The sequence below is a fragment of the Eucyclogobius newberryi genome, unplaced genomic scaffold (assembly GCF_026437365.1).
Source record: "Eucyclogobius newberryi isolate DKJ021-1_F unplaced genomic scaffold, fEucNew1.0.hap1 SCAF_2, whole genome shotgun sequence".
Lineage (NCBI taxonomy): Eukaryota > Metazoa > Chordata > Actinopteri > Gobiiformes > Gobiidae > Eucyclogobius > Eucyclogobius newberryi.
The window spans coordinates 30,811,292-30,831,916 of NW_027315834.1; the positions used below are offsets into that span (position 1 = coordinate 30,811,292).

Below are 20,625 nucleotides of genomic sequence, written 5' to 3' on the forward strand. Positions count from 1 at the left end.
ACTAACAACATATAGATTCAATTTAACAGATTTGAGAAGCTTTAATCTTCACTTTTTGACTCTGCATGGTTGTTTTCAGTGTAAAGTGTATGAGGCAAACGTACCGTCATTGTCGCTGGTGGTCTGACCTCCATTAGTGCCGAGCTGCTCCAGGGTCTTGATCCCTCGTGACAACTCCTGCAAAGTTTGCACAAAAACCAGAGGCATGTCATTCTCGTGTTGAACTTGTAACTCCGACTTATCTGCATTTTCACAGCTCTCCGCTTCCATTTTCTGTAATTTTCTCCCTCCTTCGCTCTAAAACAGCCCCGTTGGTGAAGGTGAAGCGAGATGAGTCAGAGCAGCTCAGAGGTTTGACATTTTGAGTTATAAGATCCTAATGTGAAGCTAAAATGAAACTCTCCTCCTCCTTTGCCCTGTGTAAACATATGGACACACTCGCGACCTGGCCCGACTGGAAAGACTACATTTTTGTTGTTATGATCAAGATATCAGAAGCAGGGTATAAGCAGGTTTATTTTAATGTGAAGGGTTTGCCACCTGCTTGGCTCCATAGAGATGGTTTTGCCAGAAATGTTCCACAATATGACATTAAACTTAAGGCGATGCTCGCAGGGAGAGCGCATGTATTTCAAGGTATTTGAGCAACCAAATATGGAATTTAATAATAATGGAAAGCAACCTACGTTCAATGCCATAATGTTGAACTGTCAACGCAAAGTGGTAGACCCCATCCACTAGAAAAGTTACATAATGGACCTTTAAAGTGCATGATAAGATTTTACTCCAAATCACCATTTTGGTGACGTTTATAATGTTATTTCCTGGTTGGACATGAGCAGCAGATGAGACATAGGGAGAGGTAATTCCACAACTGTTACCTAGCAACCAGACAGTAAACTAGGGCCAAAATCCACAACAGTTATAGTTTGACAAATAATAATACCTGATGCCACCTTTCATTTAGTTAACTTATGGTTTTAACAGTCAGATGCCTCAGTTGTGCGTAAACTGCATACAATTTCCAGCTCTACTTCCTGTAATTTTTCAATTTCTCTTCATAAACTGCCACTGGACAATGTAAAACTACGGTAAGTACTCACCATTGAAACTATTACACCAAACAAAACCTGTCACTTAAAAGCACTTAATACATTTTATGTGGAAAAAATTACTTCGAACTAATCTTAGTTATCCCATTTTGTACATTAGTACAAATAAGAACATGACATGAATAATGCTTTTCCTCCAAAGCAACCACCAAATCACACAACTTGCGAACAAGGAAGTTTGCATTGGGGTCAATGTTTTGGCTTGAAAAAGTGATGCTTTAAGTGACTATATGCACAACCTGTCGCAAATATATAGGCAACTAATTCTCTCACTTATGGTACTCACGGAAATTCAAAATACATTTGCATAAAATGATTTGCATCATTGACGCTTCTGCTCTGAGCTCTGAACATGGACGCGTTTTGGGTCTTACCAGTTCTTTTTTGCCTTGAAGTTGTGAATCTTTTTTCTCAGAAACACTGTCCAACTGTCCAGGGTTAGCCATCGCGCCTGTGCTGCGTCCAGACTGATGAGAGCTGCTCGTGTGATGCTCGCGCGCTGGAACAAATACAGAATGTAGAGTGCATGTTGGTCCAATAGAAACAGCAACAGTGGAGAACAGAAGACAGATAATAGATTGAATATTAGATGTGTATATTAGATATAGGGGGGGCTAATTTTTTAAAACTCTTGATAATATTTACATGATATTTCAACGATGCATCAGGAATGTGCTAAACTGTCCCTCTAAATGTCTTGGTTGAGGTTCAAATAGAGTACAAAGTGTGAATGGACCAAAATATTAACAATGACAGAAATATCTCTTTTAGGGTTGAAACAAGTTAATCGACTAATCGCATTTAATCGGTAACTGAAATAATCGTCAACTAATTTAGTAATCAAATAATCGTTAGCTTGTCAATACAGTGAAATTGAGCCAGGTTAAAAATGTATATATTTTTTTCATCAGGTGACTTTTGCGTTCTAAACTTCTAATTGATTAATTGAAAGCATAAATCACTACACTAATCGATTAGCAAAATGTTAGCCGCTGCCCTAATCTCTTTATAGCCTTGTTTTAGAGATTATACTAGATGTTTTTGTATCTTAAGGTGATATTTAGTAGTTTTATTCATAGACCATTTGCTCAATATTCTAAATATGCATAGCTCCAAAAACAACGATTGTCATACTATGCATTTATGATTACATCTCCCAGGTAGACAAATGGCTCATAACATTCTATTGTCCTACTTGGTACAGAAGCTGTTGCAGTGGAAGCCTCACTTTCCTCCTCCTCCACCAGCACAGGGAGCAGAGTGGAGCTGAAACAAACGTGGTACATTTCTCCCATTTTTGAATCGAGACCCGACCCACAAGTTAAGAATAAAACGTACTTAAATACATTAACAGTGGCATCACTCACCTGTCTTCTGCCGTTCGGTCTGCCTTGTCCAGTCCCAGGCTCTACAGGTGAAGATAAAGACAGCATTAGATGGCGAGTAAAACACATAAGTATTAAGGATATTTACCTGTCCCATGGCTCGTGCGATCGGAGAGAGGAAAACTGTACTAAATAGTGTATAATGTAGAGCCTGGAGGAGAGTTTAGCGGTGCTGCTCATAGACACATTAACACAGAGTGAAGCTGTGGAGGCGGCAATATCTCAACAGTCACAATGAGGAAAGGTGAGCAGCACTCGGGACCAACGCAATGGGATGTTGTGTAATACGAGTGCATCATATCAGTTTGGACGTGGTCTGCTTGAATGAGATTTGGATTTTGACAAGGTTTATCTTGATTTAATGGGTGCTTTTCTGGTCCAAAGGCTTAAATCGACAGGACACTTATAAAGTGAAATGGGAGCGAGAAGGTAAAACATAATCAGCAAACGATTGAGGCCCACAACCACAAATGTTCATAACTCAACAGAAACCTACAACACCTCCAGCAGCACCAGATTCATTCTTATCAATAAGCAGGTTTCTTTGCAATTTGTGACAAGAATATATACTTTAATATGCTTCTACTCAATAAGTTCTGTTACATTAAAACAAGCGTTTGTTACATTGAAACAAGTGTGTCAATTTACTCAAACGTGTCAGAGATATGTCGGCGTAATCCCTCATTCGTCCAGGCGTGTTCCATTGTAGAAAAAGCTTCAGTTGTAGTTATCTGGACTCAGTTAGAAAAATTAGACGTTTCGACGCTCATCCAAGAGTCATTGTCAATAAAAGAATTTAGGTTGAGAACTCCGATATTTGTACTATTCTGTGGTAAGTCCAGCCCATTGGGCGGAGCCTTCCTGAAGTGGAAAGAGTTGTTTGTTATATAGGCTAGCTCTGTAGATACAAGGGGGGGGGGAATAGTACAAATATCGGAGTTCTCGACCTAAATTCTTTTATTGACAATGACTCTTGGATGAGAGTCCAGATGACTACAACTGAAGCTTTTTCTACATTGAAGAGAGACAAAACCAAGACCAAAACAAGGCTAAAGTTTTAATTAATAAGGACAATCAAAACAAAATCAAAGCAGTACATTTCTGTCAGATGGAGAGCTTTGTATTGTAAATGTTGCTAGATTTCAATATTTTATGCAATAATAAAAATAAAAATAATAAATATAATAAATATAATATAATAAAAATAACAATAATACTAATAATAATGAGTGGGCATGTTGAAAGATGCCGTCTGCCTTAAGAAGCAAAGCCTCCTTCGCCTTGTGCGGTGCATGTAAATGATGTACAGCACATGTAAATTAAGATCTGAGAAGGAGAAAAGGCACTTTGGTTTTCACTTCACAAATTAAATACAGTAGAACCAAGAGCCATTTCCTCTGTGCAGCTTATGATAAACATTTCAAAAAGCTTTTGGTGATGCTTGCACAAAGCTCAATGAAGTTTGTCGAAACTAAAAACATTGGGTGTGAATTATTCCGGATTATACACATCACACTGTCAATGATTCGCAACTTATGTTACTCAAGCATATTAAACTGCAATCAAACCTTTACTTTATATTTGTAATATACTTGTACCTGCAGAATATAACATAGTAAAACCACAATGGTTTTTCTCTTGAGGCTGCAATTGAGCACCTCTAGAAACATTTTATTCTGCATTACAAGGCAAAACATCAGCATGCTCTGATGTGCCATTAAAACTATGCAACGTGAGCTCAAGCACCTGAAGCTACGTAGTCTACACAGAAACTGAAAGTGAGAATGTGACTGAGTGAAAAGAGGAAGAGCAGCTGCAGAAACAGGGGAAGCTGCGCCCCATGTGAACACAACCGTTTTCACTGACCTTACGACTCATTTCTGCCACCTGCTCACTGTTCTGCCCGATGTGTTCTTTTTCGTCCTTTTCGGGTGCTGTAGTTGAGCTGGATGCAATCCAAGGGTCAGTAGATCAAATTTTAACCATAGCAGGATTCCATTTACAATTATGCTCTTGTAATCTGGTTAGAGAGTTGGCTAAGGAACAAGCTAAAACACTTGACTGGTTGGCTGTAAATGCAAAGTATGGCAGCAGAGAAACTAATTAACATCAACACTCCTCCCACAACAAGGAAAACACCCATTTGACTTGCAAATTCGCACAAGTCACAAGGAAATAACACACAACTTTGTAATATGGGAACCTCAAATACAAGAGAAATGCATAACATCCATAAAGCTTTGGAGAAGCTACTGAACAAGTGCATGGGGTAATAATGCACCAAGAATATTAGCAATATAATAAATAAATTCATATTAAATATTAATAATCGTTGTGTGCATTAGTCCTGCTTAGCTTCCGAGGTCAAATGAGATCAAACATTGTCAAGCTGTGACTAAGAACTGACTGAGGAATTTTGATGATTTCATGCAACAAGACTAGGATTAACCATTGTCCATAGTAAATATATTCTGACAAAAGTATCATCTAAGTTGCTATAGTAAAAGCTTTAGAAACAATAGATCGGTTGTTGCCCTCTAGTGGCTAACTGGTCCACTGTGGATTTGTCTGGCAAGTATGATATGGTGAACTTGTTTTTCTAAAGACGTACCTGAGCTTGTGGTCCTCAGTGTCATCAGTTGGAGCCTCTCCTTCTCCGATAGTGTGAGGGCTGAGACCAGACGACGGCTCTGTTTCCTCTGTTTCACTAGAGTGCCTTTGAGGTAAATCACAGAGAGTCTGAGCAGCTTCACTCTCCTCTCCACCTGATCATGAAGATATAACACACGAATTAGACTCGACTGTTTGTGTTACATGAAAGATATACAAGAGCATTACAGAACATTCAGTTTGGAATACGTCATAAAATAATTTTCTAGTCTTTGAACAAAATGAAACTTGAATATCCAGCCATTTCGATCAGTTTGAAATGTAATACCAATTGTGACGTCATAATGATGATGACAATAATAATACTTTAAAAAAATATCCCATTTTTATTAGTCAGTATCAATACTTAATACTTAAATCAAATAAATGTCTAGTTTCAATTGTGTTTTGGAATTAGAAAATTAATTTGAGATTTAGCTTTTAGTAGTTGATACTAAAGAGTGAGTAGTCACTTTCACATATGTTAATAAACACATGCAATCCCAAATGAGCAGATAAAAAAATAATAAAGCGTTGACTTATGAATTCAACATGGCTTTTCTCTCATAAACAACAACTGTGACTCACTGTTTGCAAAGGTAAACACTTTGAAACTGAGAAAAGATGGATATAATAACTAAAACACTGAGAAAGGCCTTGGTCTTACTGTAGTTGTGCGAGTGGGCAGAACCAGGGGCTGCTTCAGGGTATACTGCAGCCGGTGAGTGGGCGCCCTGTGGCCACGCACCCTCTTCCTAAACACGTACAGTATTAATATTAAAACAAGGTGAAAAAAATCAAATGCTTTCGCACTAAAGTTGCTCTGGCAATGTGATAATCATGGGGCTACATGTCTTTACAGTCTATACAAATGTCCCTAAAGATCCGTCTGAAATCTTAAGATAAGATAAGATAAGATATTCCTTTATTGTCCCACATGGGGAAATTTCATTGGTGCAACGCAGGTAGATACAGAGGTAGATACAGAAGAACAGATCACTTATAGGAAGTCTGAAAAACACTTTCAGTAGAAGATCTCCTATAAATAAATAAAAACTCCCATAGACAAATAAATACATAAATACCATTGCATGTGATCCCGACAGTAAAACAAGTTAAAGTTGCATTGAGTTACTGATACATTTCTATTAAGAGGTTCATTTCTCCAGAAATCTTTAGTCCAGAACAGCCAAAAATGACAAATGCAGGACTAAACCAAAGCAGGAATAAGCAATGGTCAATCTCATCTGCATACCACCAAAATAATACTATTTTGTTAAACTTGATAAAGCCCATGTCTGTGTTGCTGCTGCATGTTTATCTTGGCATAAAATTGGAATCGTCTCTTTATCAATATAAAACCAACATATTATATCCAATAATCCTGAACCATATGTAAAATGTACTCCAGTTTCTTATGTGTATCTGCAGATTTATTACGCAGGTACAGAAGTGAGAGAACAGATAACTTATCGAAGACTTATTGAAAAACACTCTTAATAATTCGAATCAACGCGGGTCAGTATTTACACATCCGGCAAGTGAATGTATATAAAATATTTACAAAAATACAATAAATAGGGCACAAAAAGTTTTTAAAAAAGGAAGAGCGCGTTGTAACCAGCAGCCAGACCTCACCGGCGCCAGAAGTAGTCTTCATTTATTTTAATAACAACAGTGTGTGGTTTACCTGCACAGCTTGATGATTCACTATGGGTTGAGGTTCAGTGCAGGCTTCAGAATCTGAAACAAATACAAATGATCACTATTGATATACGAGAGGAAAGGGCTCAAAGTTATAGCATGGGACTGTCAGGATTTAAAAAAAAGGAAAGCTCACTCTTGAGCTTCATTTTTTAAATGTATGGACATCTCAAACTTTATGCAACAATGTACTTCCTCTCAAGCTTTCATCAGTTTGCTTGTACGTCTCCCAGGGCTTTAAAAATGGGGACGAAGTGCTAAAAGATTTTGGAAAAACACCTGCATTTTTTTTATGTTTTAATAATACAATTCTGTTTTATTTCGCAGATTGAGAATTAATTTCAGATGCAGAAACATCCTGATTTTGAAAACAGGGTCCAGATGACCACACTTGAATCATTCTATGACTGAAGTCCCTCAAATAATCCCTCAAATTTTATATTTTAAACAGGAGTCCAGGAGCATTAACATTTGAAAGAAACTGAACTATAAACTGTTAAACTAATACCCATAATGCATTTCAGAACATTGTAGCGGTCTAAACAATGTTAAGTTGTTTTCTGATAAAATTAGATAATTAGTGGTTTGCAAAGGATAATGCTGCCTAAATAATTGCAGCCTTTGCCATTTGCTAGTAATAATCCTACAAATTGCAATATAACTGGCAGTCCTGCGAACAATAAGCAATTTTATGAAGCTTAAGAACTCCTCATGAATATGTTGTATGATATAGTAACAAGTAACTCACAACTCCATGTTCATCATTTTTTATTTTGGTTTCCCAAAGGTCCTGTCTCTTTCCATAAATGGTCAAAATGAGAATCAGACAATGTTTTCAGTGGGAAGAGGGGCTGCACGCATGGCCGAGGTGGCGTTAATGACCACGTCTCTCCGTTTGTGGATGTGATTCATGTCTTTTTTGCATGAGCTCCTCACAGAATCAGGAGCAGGGATTAGAGCCTGGGAGCCCCAGAGCAGACAGACAGCTGGCCTTAGAAGGACCTCTGGAAGCAGAGGATTTCACTCAACCTTCAAAAAAAACACCCCACTAGTTCCATAATAGGCTCTGTGTGCTCAAGAGTATTTTTAGGATTTTTTTATGAGATACAATACTGTACGTAGATGATGATTTTTTTTAAGCTACATTAAGATGCTCATTTTGTGAATGCATTTTGTCTGCAATTCATTTGGTTTTGTCGAGACAGTGTTGCGTTCCATCAGAAAAAGCATTCAGCCCTTTGGCCCTGAATCAGGAGTCTTGAAACATATCTTTACCAGTACAGAAGCTTCTCTTTCTTGTTCATTGGCTTTTTTACTCTGAGGTGATGCAATATGCTACATCTTTGCTCCGTTTGGAAAGAAAAGTTCAGCACTGGTGCCTCCTGTGTGTACTCCGAGCTGCAGACTTCAGTGGCCTTGGATTACAGAGGGATGAGCTCTCTCACAGTCAACTCTCTATGACCAAAAAAACACCTGTAATCTGCTCTTCTTAACTGGATCAAGAAGAAGCTGTGTAGTGTGACTATTGTCACAGCACACACGAGGACATTTGATAGTGTCTCTTCGTGCGTCTCCATTTTAATTCATTAGACAAAATCTAGTCCATGTGTGCAATTTGAACCTCAACCTTGACATTTTCTGGTAAATTTTTGTACATAGCTGATAAATTTAACTTTTAAATGATAACTAATCGGATAATTTTTAATTGTACATAAGGCCTTCTGGATTGTCATTCTCGCCATGGCATCAGGCTCATGAGCGCAGCATAAGCCAAGGCTTATAGTCCATTGATCCAGGGCTATAACAGCAGTGCCATTTTAGATCACATTTAGACATATTTGCCGTTATGAGCCTTGAGCATCATTAAAGCAAAGCAACTGTGATGCTGTGGTTTTGTCCAATTATAGTTAAAAGTGATAACATGTTTCTTACCATGATTGGTCTCCACAGCCTCCTGACTGCTCTGGGTTTCCATATACACATTGATGTACAGGGTGGACTTCTCTTTCATGTCCGAGTCATCAGCTGCCTCCACCACTGTCCACTTGTCTCCTTCCTCTGTCCTCTTGTCACTTGTCTCCTCACTTTGGCCGTCAAGGGGGCCCACTTTGACGCTGCAGTAATTGTTGGTTACCTCCTCATTCTTCATGTAATCTTGAAAGGCAAACTCTTCATCCCAGTCTAGGTCCTGTCCAGGCTGAAGAAAATTCCAAAAACACACGCACACATTTTAACACAAAAATAACATCAAAAACCAGTGTGTTAAATGTTATAGCTGTGTTACAACAAATAATGTTTGCTAATACATGTACAATGTTCATTCAGTTCTGCCAAGGTCTTGCTACATTAAGGGTTAGGGTTTTATCATGGACAATGCCAATACAGATTCTTTAGAATCCAGAGCAACCAATGGCTAATAAAATAGCTTTTTTTGCAATAATCTGGTATATTTACGCTGTAATTGTTACAGATCTTCATTAATATGCACTGTCCCTATCAAATATATTGATAAAAATAAGGTCTTCCAATATTTGTGGCAACAGCCTCAATTCACAGCAAACCCATCAAGCTACAGTATGTAGTCCCATTTTGTGCAGTGCCCTCTTGCAAATGTCTGCAAATGTCTTTCCTTTTGTCGTCAGGTGTAAGCCGAAATAATATATCATGAAAAGTGAAAATATCGGCCAGATGTATTAGTTTATTTCTAGTAATTTGCCTTAAGTATATATTTATGTTGTTTTTACTAATGTTAAGTGAATGTTACACATTTAAAAAAAACTAAATATGACCCCACTCTACTACTTGGAAATTCAATCTAATTTCCAAATTCATACACACATACAAATAATATGCAGCACTAATTATTTCCAAAAAGCTTTCAGGTCACATGTTAGGAAGTCATTTCCACCAATAGTCCAAATTAGCTGTACACAGGATTCTTTATTAGAGTCAACTCACACCTATTGAAACAAAATAAAACTATACACCAAAACTAACTCTGCAAGTGAGCGGATAAACACTAATGAAACCTTTATGTAAATAAGTGTGATGATATTAATGTGAAGTGTGTGGGCGGGTATTTATCACATTATGGGAACTAAAATCTCTATACACACAATTCTGCCACATTCTGAATCAGCCTCAATTAGGATATGGGTTAAAAAAGGTTAAGGTTAGGAAAGTAGTGACTATCAAGGTTAGGGTCTGTTTCCAGAAAATGAATGTGAGTCAATGTCAAGTCCCCCCCAAAAAATGGAAACCCAAAGTGGTGTGTGTGCGTGTGTGTGTCTGTGTGCGTGCAGTGGTCGGAGGCGTGTGTGGGCGCGTGGCGCTGGGCTTGTGTGTGAAGGAGCACCACTCGAGCCGCCAACTCTCTCCTCCATCTGCCTCGCTACACTCATGCCACTCACAAAGTAACCATTTCATATAGCATGTTGTATCAAAACAACAACTTTAATAATAATGAATAATGATGATACAAAATATTACACTGCTAATATCTACTGTAACTTCACAAATAGATGTGCTTCCATGTATGTCAAAGCAAAAGATGTATCAAATTAGCTACAAGGAAAGGGTTACACCTAGTGGTAAAAAGCAGTCCTCCAAATATTTACAGTTTGGCTGTTGACTTTTTTTTTATACAAATAGTTTATTGGGATTCTACAAGAACTTCATTGGTGGAATTGAAAGCACTGAAAGATGGGGATTATCTTATCTTATACTGTACTTTATCGTCTTTGCAGGGGAAATTGTCCACTGCATGACCATGAAACTGTGCCATATTTGGTTGTTTGGATGTACACCCATTGTGGCAGTTTGTCAAAATAACTGTACTTTTTCATTCAGAAACTTTGATTTCATAAAGCTGGTCAAGTATTAATGGAACAATGATGTATTGGAATGAAATAGAATTAAGGATTTCTCTTTTAATTTGCCATGTTCCAATAATTGTGATTTTTCTTCTCACAATAATTGTCAGTAAAATCTGATATTGTGGAAACCCTGACAACATATAATAATAGTAAGTGTTCAGTAATGCACATGTAAACTCACTCGTTGCAGTTTCAGCTACAGCAATAATAGCCTCCCAAGGTTAAATACAGTATTACTATAAGTAATTTGCTGTATGAAAGATATTAGCTGAGGCTGCAATGTTATACAAGTGTCTATTTTGCCCAAAAACACACTACTGAAACTTCACATTTGGACATTAGTGGAGAAACTGAGGCATATAAAATGCACAACTGTTTAGATATTAGCCAGACAAGATTTAGAATAAAGCTAATATGCACAAATGATCGATATAAAGTTGATGAGCACTCACCTCCTCAGGCCCGGGGGTCTGACATGAAGCCTCTCTGCTGTCTTGGGGTGTCCGCAGCTGCTCTAGCTCCTCACACAGCTGCCTCTTCTGGTTCTCCTGCTCCTGCACCCTGCACAAAAGACAACAGAAACATATTAAATAACTCGCTCGACACCGGCTTGTTCCCAAAAAGGGATGCAAGGTATTTTTAACCATCTACAAAAGGTGAAACGAGAAGAGAAGAGAGCACATTGGACATACGGTACCCAATCCGCAGGCCCATGCAGTGTCCCATTCTGTTGCCCAGGATGACCACCAGCAGCTTGTTCACTTGCCTTTTTACAACTCTTTAAAATCACTTTCGTAAATCCAAACCATTCAGGAAAATAACGACTACAGAATCAACCCCATCTCTTCTCTACAAAAGCCCTCTTCCTTTTCACCAGGCCACAAAAAAGCCCTAATCGGTTTTGCGCATATGGCAACACCTATAATGAGCCTTCTCGCCTTTTATTTCTGCTAAGAATACTAAAACTTCACCCTGGCAACAGAGGTTCACTAAGCCCACGTTGAAGTCTGATTCATTCTGCTGTTGTAACAAAGAGCAGTGAGAGAACAGCAGTGTTTTATACACAACCACGGGGCATGGGCAGCGCCAAACCAGGGCAAAACCTCAGACTTGATCCAGGATTGGCCCAAAGCCCACATTGCGAGGCGGGATCTCCAAAGGTCATGAGGTCAATGTAGCAGCATAACAGTAACCAATTTAGGTAAAACTGTTTAGATTACAGAGAGTTACTATTATATTCAAATAGGCAATTTTAAAAAATAAATAAATAATTGCAGTAGCAATCATGATCATATACATGAAAAAATATATAAAGTAATAAATATGACGAGTATGATAAAGTGCCATGGACTGAATAAACAACACTCATGCCTGAGGCAAGCAGTGCCTAAAGACCCACAGCAAAATGTGCACATTTTAGCTTTTAATTCTGTACAGATTTTAGTAATGTGCATTTAATGGAATACACTATGATCAAAGATAGTGAGAATATACCATCCAGGAACCACCTGCTCCAGTTAAGTGTGCGCATTGATATAATAAGCGCTCTTCTCAACACACAAGAGGTCTATTTGTCTCAGATCCCACACCGTAGCCTGGTTTTCATCTAAAGAGTTGTCTTAGTCAAACTTAACCTGGTCCAGAACAGGTTATGAGTTCTAGGGCTATTACCATAGAGATCTGCGATAGAGTTGTGTAGATTATTATTATCATCATTTGTTCGGGACTGTGCATGTTAATGAACATACATGGTGCACATGCTGAAAACACATCAGATGTAGCCATGAGCTAATTAGCATCCACTCTCACAAACACGCTCTCATTCATACACCAGCATACATGGACACTGGAGACAAAGTGGGTGAAGTGTCTTGCTCAACGACATAATGACAGTATGCACTACTGCCCCCCATGTGGCATCTGATATTCCAGTGGTCCCATTAGGCCCATCCCTTCTTAGCTTCTGAGATCCGACGAGATCTGACTTTGACAAGTGTGTATGGTCACCAAACGTTACCTCGCCAATGCTCTCAATCCAGCTTTTTAGTACTGACCTAAGACACACTGGGAATGTTTATGTTGTCATTGCCAATAAGAAGAGGTAGTTACTTGGGTTGAACTAACTACTGGCACTTTCTGATGGTTGTGCTAATTTGGCTACAAAAGCAATCAAGGAACAAGGGGCTCATGGCAACAACAAAATCAATTACCAAAAGCTTTACAAAACATAACCCAGCATGCAAAGGGGAACATTTTCATTATTCACAATTTTCTTTGTCCCTCCTTACCTGTACAAGTACCAATTTTTTATCAATTCTGATACATGACTCCTCCATTCTCCTCAAACTCCTATCCAAACATGAACTTCTTACTCCACCCACCATTTCATTTGTCCAATGACAGCCTCACCTTAAAAACGTCTAAATTACGCACTCAGTCTCAAAATAGCAAGATGCATGCATCTCCCTCACTCCAGGTGCTCCATAAATACAGAAGCATTTGACAGCCCACATGTTTACTCAAACATTCCCTCTCACCTGACAGAGAGGTGAAGTATCTCCGTGCGGGACCTCCTCATGTTACTGGCCATTTTGATTAACTCCTTCTCCAGTGAGTCCGTGTACTGGGCCAGCTGGTTCAGGCTGTGGGCCCAGTCCGCCCTCCTGGTCTCCAGCTCTGCCTGAAAACCCTGCCAAAAAGAGGCCGAAAAGGTCAAAATTTCAATACAGTCCCCAGCATCCACATAATCTTCAAAGTATTCAAAATGTTGGTCTCTTCCATCATTGCAAAACGTGAAAAAAAAAAAAAAGGAAAATTTTGTTCAGAATGCTACTATTGCCTCATGTTTAGAGGCAAACGTGTGTAATGAATGCACACAGAAGCAACAATGAGGCGGGAGGAAACAGAAAGAGAGAGAGAGAGAGAGATTGAGAATCAAAGTGCCGGAGGAGGAGGGAGTACAACACGGACTAGAGCACCGTGCGGATGGGGCCTGGTGGACAGTTATGTAAGCAAGAAACCTCGACAGAAAAATGAAAATGTGGGTGGGAAAATGGAGCGAAAAAGCAGATAAGCAGAATTATGCAGAGGTAGAGAAGGCAACAGGTGTGAGCCGCTGTGATAGATGTACGCTACATAAACCTGGTTTCCAATTCTGATTTACTTTTGAAGGACACACGTCATTGATTTTCATTTCTTTTGGCAATTCAAAACAGCACGCCACAAAAGGGCAACACAGATAACTCATTCTTTTCACAGCATGAGGATTTACTAGCTTTGATAAGGTTAACAGACTATGATTGAAATAGAAAGTAGTGTTACAATCTATAACAATTAGTCTGTACAGTGCTTGAGAATCCAGATCATATTTTTTTTGATTTGTTGATTATAAATATACAGCATATGAACATGTATCTGACCTGAAGAGACTTGTCTGTGTTGACTCCCAGTTTTGTGCGGTCGTCCAGCAACCCTTGCACTAAACTCAGTACTGAGCCAGTTTCTTCTCTTAAATTACATTTCTAAAAAATATTAAGAGAGTTAGAACAATAGAACACAATGAACAGAAACGAGCACAATAAGAGACAAGAGACCAATTTGTTGAGGAGGTTCTTGAACTCCAGGGACATGAGCTCTGGACTGGGCCCCTGCATCATCAGCAGCACCTCTTTGTCCAGAGTCTCATCGAGGGCTGTGGTGGTGCACAGAAGGTCCGCCCCCACCAGAGACTGCAGAAAAACAACAGTGACAACATAAATCCACAATAAAGTGTATGAATATAATGAGGGCAGAGCAGAGGGGTACAGACCTCCAGAGGAGACTGGGCCAAAGCCAGCTCAGACTGTAACGAACCAGTGACGCTCTGGTTTAACCTGTAGGCCACGGACAAGGAAAGACCCCTGAAGAACAAAAGTACACATGTGTAAAATCTACATCAACAAAAACATCACCATATTTTATTCTAAATATCGAACAAGAGCGCTTGTGATCCATCACTTACCCCATCAGATCCGGCTGCAGCATCTGCATTTGGGTCTCGAGTTTGCTCTTGTCTGTTCTTAACAGCTAAACAGACAAAAACATCATCAGTAAAAAACAAGTTTAATCCAAACCCACCAAAACTGCCCAAGTCACTGACAGCCTGACTGTGTATCACTTTGGGTTTACAAATTCAGAACTGCTGTACTTGCAGGTGACCTCAGAGAAGGTCAGGTCACCAGGTGACATGCTTCCCACACAATTACCTCATCACGCAAATACTAATGATGTAACCAGCGGCCTGTTTAGTAAAACTCATTTACTTTCTGAGCTAGTCTCAAATGGCCAAATGTGATTTACTTTGTGTGAGCATGCTTTATGAAACCCAAATGACAGAGTCTCAGTCAGTCGCTATGGCAACTTACAGGGAACTTAAAGCGCCTATGACAGGTTGGATGACTCATTGAACTAAAATGCAGTCAAGATAAGTAAAATTACCCAACAAACACTGGGCAAAAACTGACCTAATGTCACACTTTTTTTATTTGACAAAAAAATAATGATATGAGGGCACCTTTATTTTGTTGAATTAATGTTAATCAAAAAAGTAGTTTTGTCTGCATTATGCATAAACTTTCACTGGAATAAGTATCCTAGTTTGAGGTCATTTCCCATCCGTTTTCTACAGATTTGTCACCATTTTCTCCAGAAATACCTACTTGATTGGTGTAAAACTATCATTTACAAGTATAAATACACCAAATAAAGTCAAAATTAGAAAATCGTAAAAACCTGTCATATGCACTCTAAGTCGGCTCCAGACCAGTCGGAGTCTGAACTCTGTAAACATTGCACTTTTATTACATTTTAAGAGGAAAAACACTATCAATAGCCCAAAACATTGGGTTTTATCCTTCAGCCAGATGTTTGTGACTAACATACTCCTCATATGCAGAGTAGTAAGTGTTAGAGTTTGCAAGCTCTCTCATTTAACTCCTCTTTGTCCTTCTTCCCTCATCTCTGATTGTGTCTCACCAAACAGTGCGAGTCTTAAAAGGAGCTTTGGTGGAGGCGGGCGTGTCCTCTCCATAGTCTTGTATTGCGTGTATCTTTGCTCCTCGTGGGCTGTGATAAAAACCTTTGGCCTATTCCTCCCCAGTTTGACCATTTTTGTAAAGTTTATAATTGTACTTGGCTGAACATCAGCGTCTTTGGGTCACTGAAAAGCGCTATATAAATAAAAGTAATAATATTATTATTATTATATTATTATTATTATTATTATTATTATTGGCGGCAAATATGACTTGGGAAAAGGTAAATCCACAACCGTTACCTAGTAACCATACGGTCAAGAGCCAAAATCCATATAAGTTGCATAATATTTATGATTTGACAAATATCTTAGAACACTTTTATTTTGTTGAATAATTCTTTTAACTGAAAATTGTGTCAGTTTTGTGTAAATTGTTTCCATCAATATGTGATGTGGCACTGACAATACATAGGCAGAGGGATTCCGTTTTAGAACTCAGCACTTCCTGTAATTTTTAAACTTTTATTTTTCAAAATGTCTTCACAAACTGCAATTTAGAAAAAAAAAATGATAAATATTTACCGCAGGTGCAAACAAACCAAGCCATAATTACAATTCTGTCATATGGACTTTAAGACTAGGCTGAAGGCAGCTGGGACAGTCCTGAGTGAGACTGGTGAAACAGACTCCTGTGTTTATGCAGTCAAAAAGCAGTAAAGACTTTTTACACCCGAAGTTTTATGAAAACCCCTTTCAAATACCAAGCAGCACTCCTGTAGTTTTCTGTAACACAAACACACCTCTGTGATGGACGCGTACTCTTCCACTGTAGCCTTCAGTTCATTTATCTGTCTCATTTTCTGTGAAAGAAAAATTATATTAATTGATCGTGTACATTTTGGTAAGGTACAAGGCCTAAATCTTTCAGAATATAATTATTGTTAATGCTGTCAATAATAGAACATTTATGACAAGTACAAACATTTTTGAATCAAGTTCTCTTTAAATCCTGCACAGAGAAAATCAGTCATTCTCTGTTATTTATACTTTTGTTGTAGTTAATGTGAGTGAAATAGTAAAAATGTTAATGACTTTTTTGTAACAGAGATCTGGTAAGGTACACTTTATCGGTTTATCCCATCCTTCAATGTCACTGGGGCGTCAGGGCCGTGTCAGCGCCTCATTTCTACATCTTGAGCTTGGCTTGGTCTCAGGTGGAGGACTTTACCTATTATACATGTTTTGGGTTCATGTGGGAAACTGTAGGGCCCGGAGTAAACCCACACATACATGGGTAGAAAATGCAAACTGCACAGAAAAGGCTGAAATTAAAACCACCTCTTGACGCGAGGTGAGAAAGCTAGCAACTCAGCAAACATAATATGTTTGCTGAGTTGCTAGCATGCAATGGTATTTATTTATTTATTTATTGTCTATGGGAGTTTATTTATTTATAGGAGATCTTCTACTGAAAGTGTTTTTCAGACTTCCTATAAGTGATCTGTTCTTCTGTATCTACCTCTGTATCTTCCTGCGTTGCACCAATGAAATTTCCCCATGTGGGACAATAAAGGAATATCTTATCTTATGTTTGAGGAGAATATTAATATTTTTAATATTATTCTCCGGCTCATACCCTATAAAACAAACGTTCATAGATTGCAGATTCTTGTTTAAAAGGCATTTTTAGCACTTTTCACAATTTGAAATATATAAATTTGGTTTTGAATTGCTTGAAAAATTGCCATTACTCAAACCCATGGCTATATAGCTTGCAAAAGCGCAGTTAAACTACTAAAACCATTATAACAAACTGCAACAAGGTAAAAACTAATTATTACGTTGATGATTAGAGATCTCAATTGAGTAAAAGCAAATATTTTCCTTTTGGTATTAGGAAAGTATACAGAAAAACAACATTTAATTAATTTGACCTGCCCCTGACCTCTTGGAGCACTGCATCCTTTTCAGTCAAGTCTCCATCAAAGGAATTAATCTGCCCCTGAAAAACATGTAATACAAGAGTTTACTTTGAATATCCATTTTATTTTCTTATATGTGGGTGAAAATAGAAACAGAATAATAGAATAAAGAGGCAGTGGGTTAGTCTGAGGCGGTGGAGCACCTGAAGGTCAGCGTTAATGTCACAGAGCTCCGAGATACGCTTCTGAAGCTCATCTGTCTCCATGGTGACCTTAAAGTTCTGCAGAGAGAGCATTAGTTTAGACTCTTCGGGTTAATGTTTGAACTGCACAAGTGCATGTTAACTTTTAAGATCGAGTCAGGTCGTACCTCCTCCTGCAGTGAAGCGATCTTAGCAACGAGACTCTGGTTCTCTCGCTCCTGAAACAGAACAGACAAATACGACTAGTCATTATCTGAGAGCATTTTCATAATTTATGTGTGGCTATTATTCCCATTAGTATCATGTTAAGTAATATCATAAGTAATGGGTACAATGTGTACAATCAAGTGCATGTATTTTGCATAAACACTGCAGCCAGTGTCTCTAATTGGCTCTGATCAGGCTGGAGGTGAATGATGTCACAGAACTCTTGCAATGTAGAGGCCACTTGAGGCAGCACACACTCTGTTACAGACCGCAAATCTGCAAATATACAGTTTGCAAGACTCAAAAATGACTAGGAACAGTAGACAACGCTATTAAAAACACAGCTTTAGTGTATAGTCCCACTAAAAATGCGCTAAAAAACTGCGGGAATCAATCAAAAAAACACTTTGGGCACATATATGGAGGCACCAATAGCACGTAAAAAGGTTAAAAGTTCTGAAAAGTCGATTTTGTATGATATGGGACCTTTAAAGTTCATGTTTGTTGAATTAACTAATGCTCTATACGCACATAGCAGATTATTAAAGGTTATCTCTGTTGACCAACCATGTTTTTGCTGTGAGCAGAGGCACGAGCGCGACCCTCCTCTGTGTTACTGAGTGTGGCCTTAATCTCCTCCACTTCATCTTTCAACATCTTCTCTTTCTGAGCCAGCAGCTGATTTCTACACGGAGAAAGATTAAAAATGATGCATAGAATCATGATTTAAGACCGAACACAAAATTAACCTTCCTTACGTCTTGGCTTGGTTTTTCAGTTCTTCGTTTTCTTCGACTAATTTTTGATTTGTGTCCTCCATGCTCTCCACCACCTGCTTCAGCTTTTTCACTTCGTCCTCTAATTTTTGGTTATTCATTTGGAGATCGGTAACACAGTACACAAGCTCTGACGTCTCGCTGGAAAAGCACATAAAATAAGAGGAATATAATACAACCTTGTTAACGTGTGCCGCTTCCATCAAAATGACTTACAATTCAGCTCTGGAAACCTCTCCTCCAAAGGCCTCCAAGCTTCCACAAGTCATATTGAGCAGCATGGATCTTCTCGCTGAAGTGAAGATGCAGAACACAATATAATGTGAAAAAAATAACAACAAAAAAAGCTATTGATCAGCTGAGCAGACCATGAAACATGTTTAACAGATAGCACAAAATGTCAAGTAAAAATTAAGTTGTCCATTCAGTATAACCTTTAGAAAAGTGCATGTAAAAGTGCATGAGTTATTAAGGACAGATCACCTGATATGCAGTCTCTGATTTTTGAGTCTTGAGTGATCCCTGCAGCGTCCTCCCTGCGCAGAAAACAAACAGTCATTAATAAATAGTTATGCAGTTTTCAAACATATAGTATGTCATCAACAGTTGAAATGTAAGACTGATGCGTTTTTTTTAAATATATGGTAGACTTTCAAATGGATACTTGTTCACTTGTAAGAACAAAAGTCATTATTTTTACCCATGCATACTCCTACACAAGGATGACTCAGAGAGAAAAGCTGCCTTTAGATTAAAGCATAGAACTGCCATTTAAAAGTGCACGATGGCATTTTTCTGGTGGAGGATCCATGCAGATGTTATTGCTTTAAACCACACCAAGTTACAGCCGAGATCTGTGGAGCGGTGTCTCCACTCATAGTAAGAATGTAAATATGTAGGTATTTTTGAGCAATAAAAACATATCTTTAGATAGATGCCATATTATTAAAATAATATGAAACTTTCCAGGCAAAGCAATCTCGCTTCCATAGCACACCATTAAGAGAGGACTTCTAAAAAGCCAATTAGACCAGTGTTTTACACTGCATTAAAATGACACTCAGTTAATAAAAATATAGCTCAGATTTTGAAAAACAAATATCTACCTTTAGTCAGAAAATGTTGTTTCTCGCACGTACATTGTTACCACATTTTTGTTGGAAATTTTAAATTCAAAGCTACTTCCTTGAATGTAATTTTCATTCATTTATATATATTTTCTCTTCACAAAATGCTTTTTGACAGACATGGTTTTGAAAAACATTTTATTCAACCCCTAACCCTTACACACATTGAGGTATGCAAAGCATGCATTCTAGCTCGTGTTTTAGGCATTGTAAAAGTCACAAAAGTGACTCTTGTTGCGTTTACCTGCTGTTGCGGCGGTCGTCAATCCACTCCCTCATGACGGCGTGGTAGGTGTCCATGTCGATGGACACGTCCTTGTGCTCAGGGTCCAGCATGTTGCACAGTTCTTCCAGACCACTGTCTTCTGAGGAGCGGCTCGTCGTGTGGCGCAGGAAATCAACGATATGGGACACATACACTTTACCTGGGATAACAAGCACAATGAGGTAAACAAGGAGTCCATTTCTAAACCTAAATGCACAATAGGTACAGAGAGGAAAATAAATATTTGGACACGGTGCGATTTTACAAGTTCTCCCACTTGGAGGAGTCTGACATTTTCCATGGTAGGTGCATTTCCACTGTGAAAGACAGAATCTAAAATAATACAAATACTGAAATCACATAAGATTTCAAATACATTTACATAC

At 38.4% G+C, this 20,625-nt stretch overlaps 1 protein-coding gene across 1 annotated transcript in view; it reads right to left on the reverse strand.

The window, feature by feature from the left end:
- lrmp (lymphoid-restricted membrane protein) overlaps nucleotides 1-20,625 on the reverse strand; it is a 33,722-nt gene that overhangs the window by 6,765 nt on the left and 6,332 nt on the right. Inside the window, exons 4-27 of the mRNA XM_072455007.1 lie at nucleotides 20,219-20,399; nucleotides 19,331-19,383; nucleotides 19,064-19,139; nucleotides 18,830-18,988; nucleotides 18,639-18,756; nucleotides 18,032-18,082; nucleotides 17,865-17,942; nucleotides 17,685-17,741; nucleotides 16,540-16,599; nucleotides 14,726-14,790; nucleotides 14,534-14,624; nucleotides 14,319-14,453; nucleotides 14,145-14,246; nucleotides 13,263-13,414; nucleotides 11,178-11,286; nucleotides 8,783-9,047; nucleotides 6,837-6,889; nucleotides 5,814-5,901; nucleotides 5,109-5,262; nucleotides 4,364-4,442; nucleotides 2,480-2,520; nucleotides 2,308-2,378; nucleotides 1,487-1,611; nucleotides 105-177 (exon numbers count right to left, since the gene is read on the reverse strand). Of these exons, the coding sequence (XP_072311108.1) occupies nucleotides 105-177; nucleotides 1,487-1,611; nucleotides 2,308-2,378; nucleotides 2,480-2,520; nucleotides 4,364-4,442; nucleotides 5,109-5,262; nucleotides 5,814-5,901; nucleotides 6,837-6,889; nucleotides 8,783-9,047; nucleotides 11,178-11,286; nucleotides 13,263-13,414; nucleotides 14,145-14,246; nucleotides 14,319-14,453; nucleotides 14,534-14,624; nucleotides 14,726-14,790; nucleotides 16,540-16,599; nucleotides 17,685-17,741; nucleotides 17,865-17,942; nucleotides 18,032-18,082; nucleotides 18,639-18,756; nucleotides 18,830-18,988; nucleotides 19,064-19,139; nucleotides 19,331-19,383; nucleotides 20,219-20,399 (2,436 nt within the window). The remainder of the gene's footprint in view (nucleotides 1-104; nucleotides 178-1,486; nucleotides 1,612-2,307; nucleotides 2,379-2,479; nucleotides 2,521-4,363; nucleotides 4,443-5,108; nucleotides 5,263-5,813; nucleotides 5,902-6,836; nucleotides 6,890-8,782; nucleotides 9,048-11,177; nucleotides 11,287-13,262; nucleotides 13,415-14,144; nucleotides 14,247-14,318; nucleotides 14,454-14,533; nucleotides 14,625-14,725; nucleotides 14,791-16,539; nucleotides 16,600-17,684; nucleotides 17,742-17,864; nucleotides 17,943-18,031; nucleotides 18,083-18,638; nucleotides 18,757-18,829; nucleotides 18,989-19,063; nucleotides 19,140-19,330; nucleotides 19,384-20,218; nucleotides 20,400-20,625) is intronic.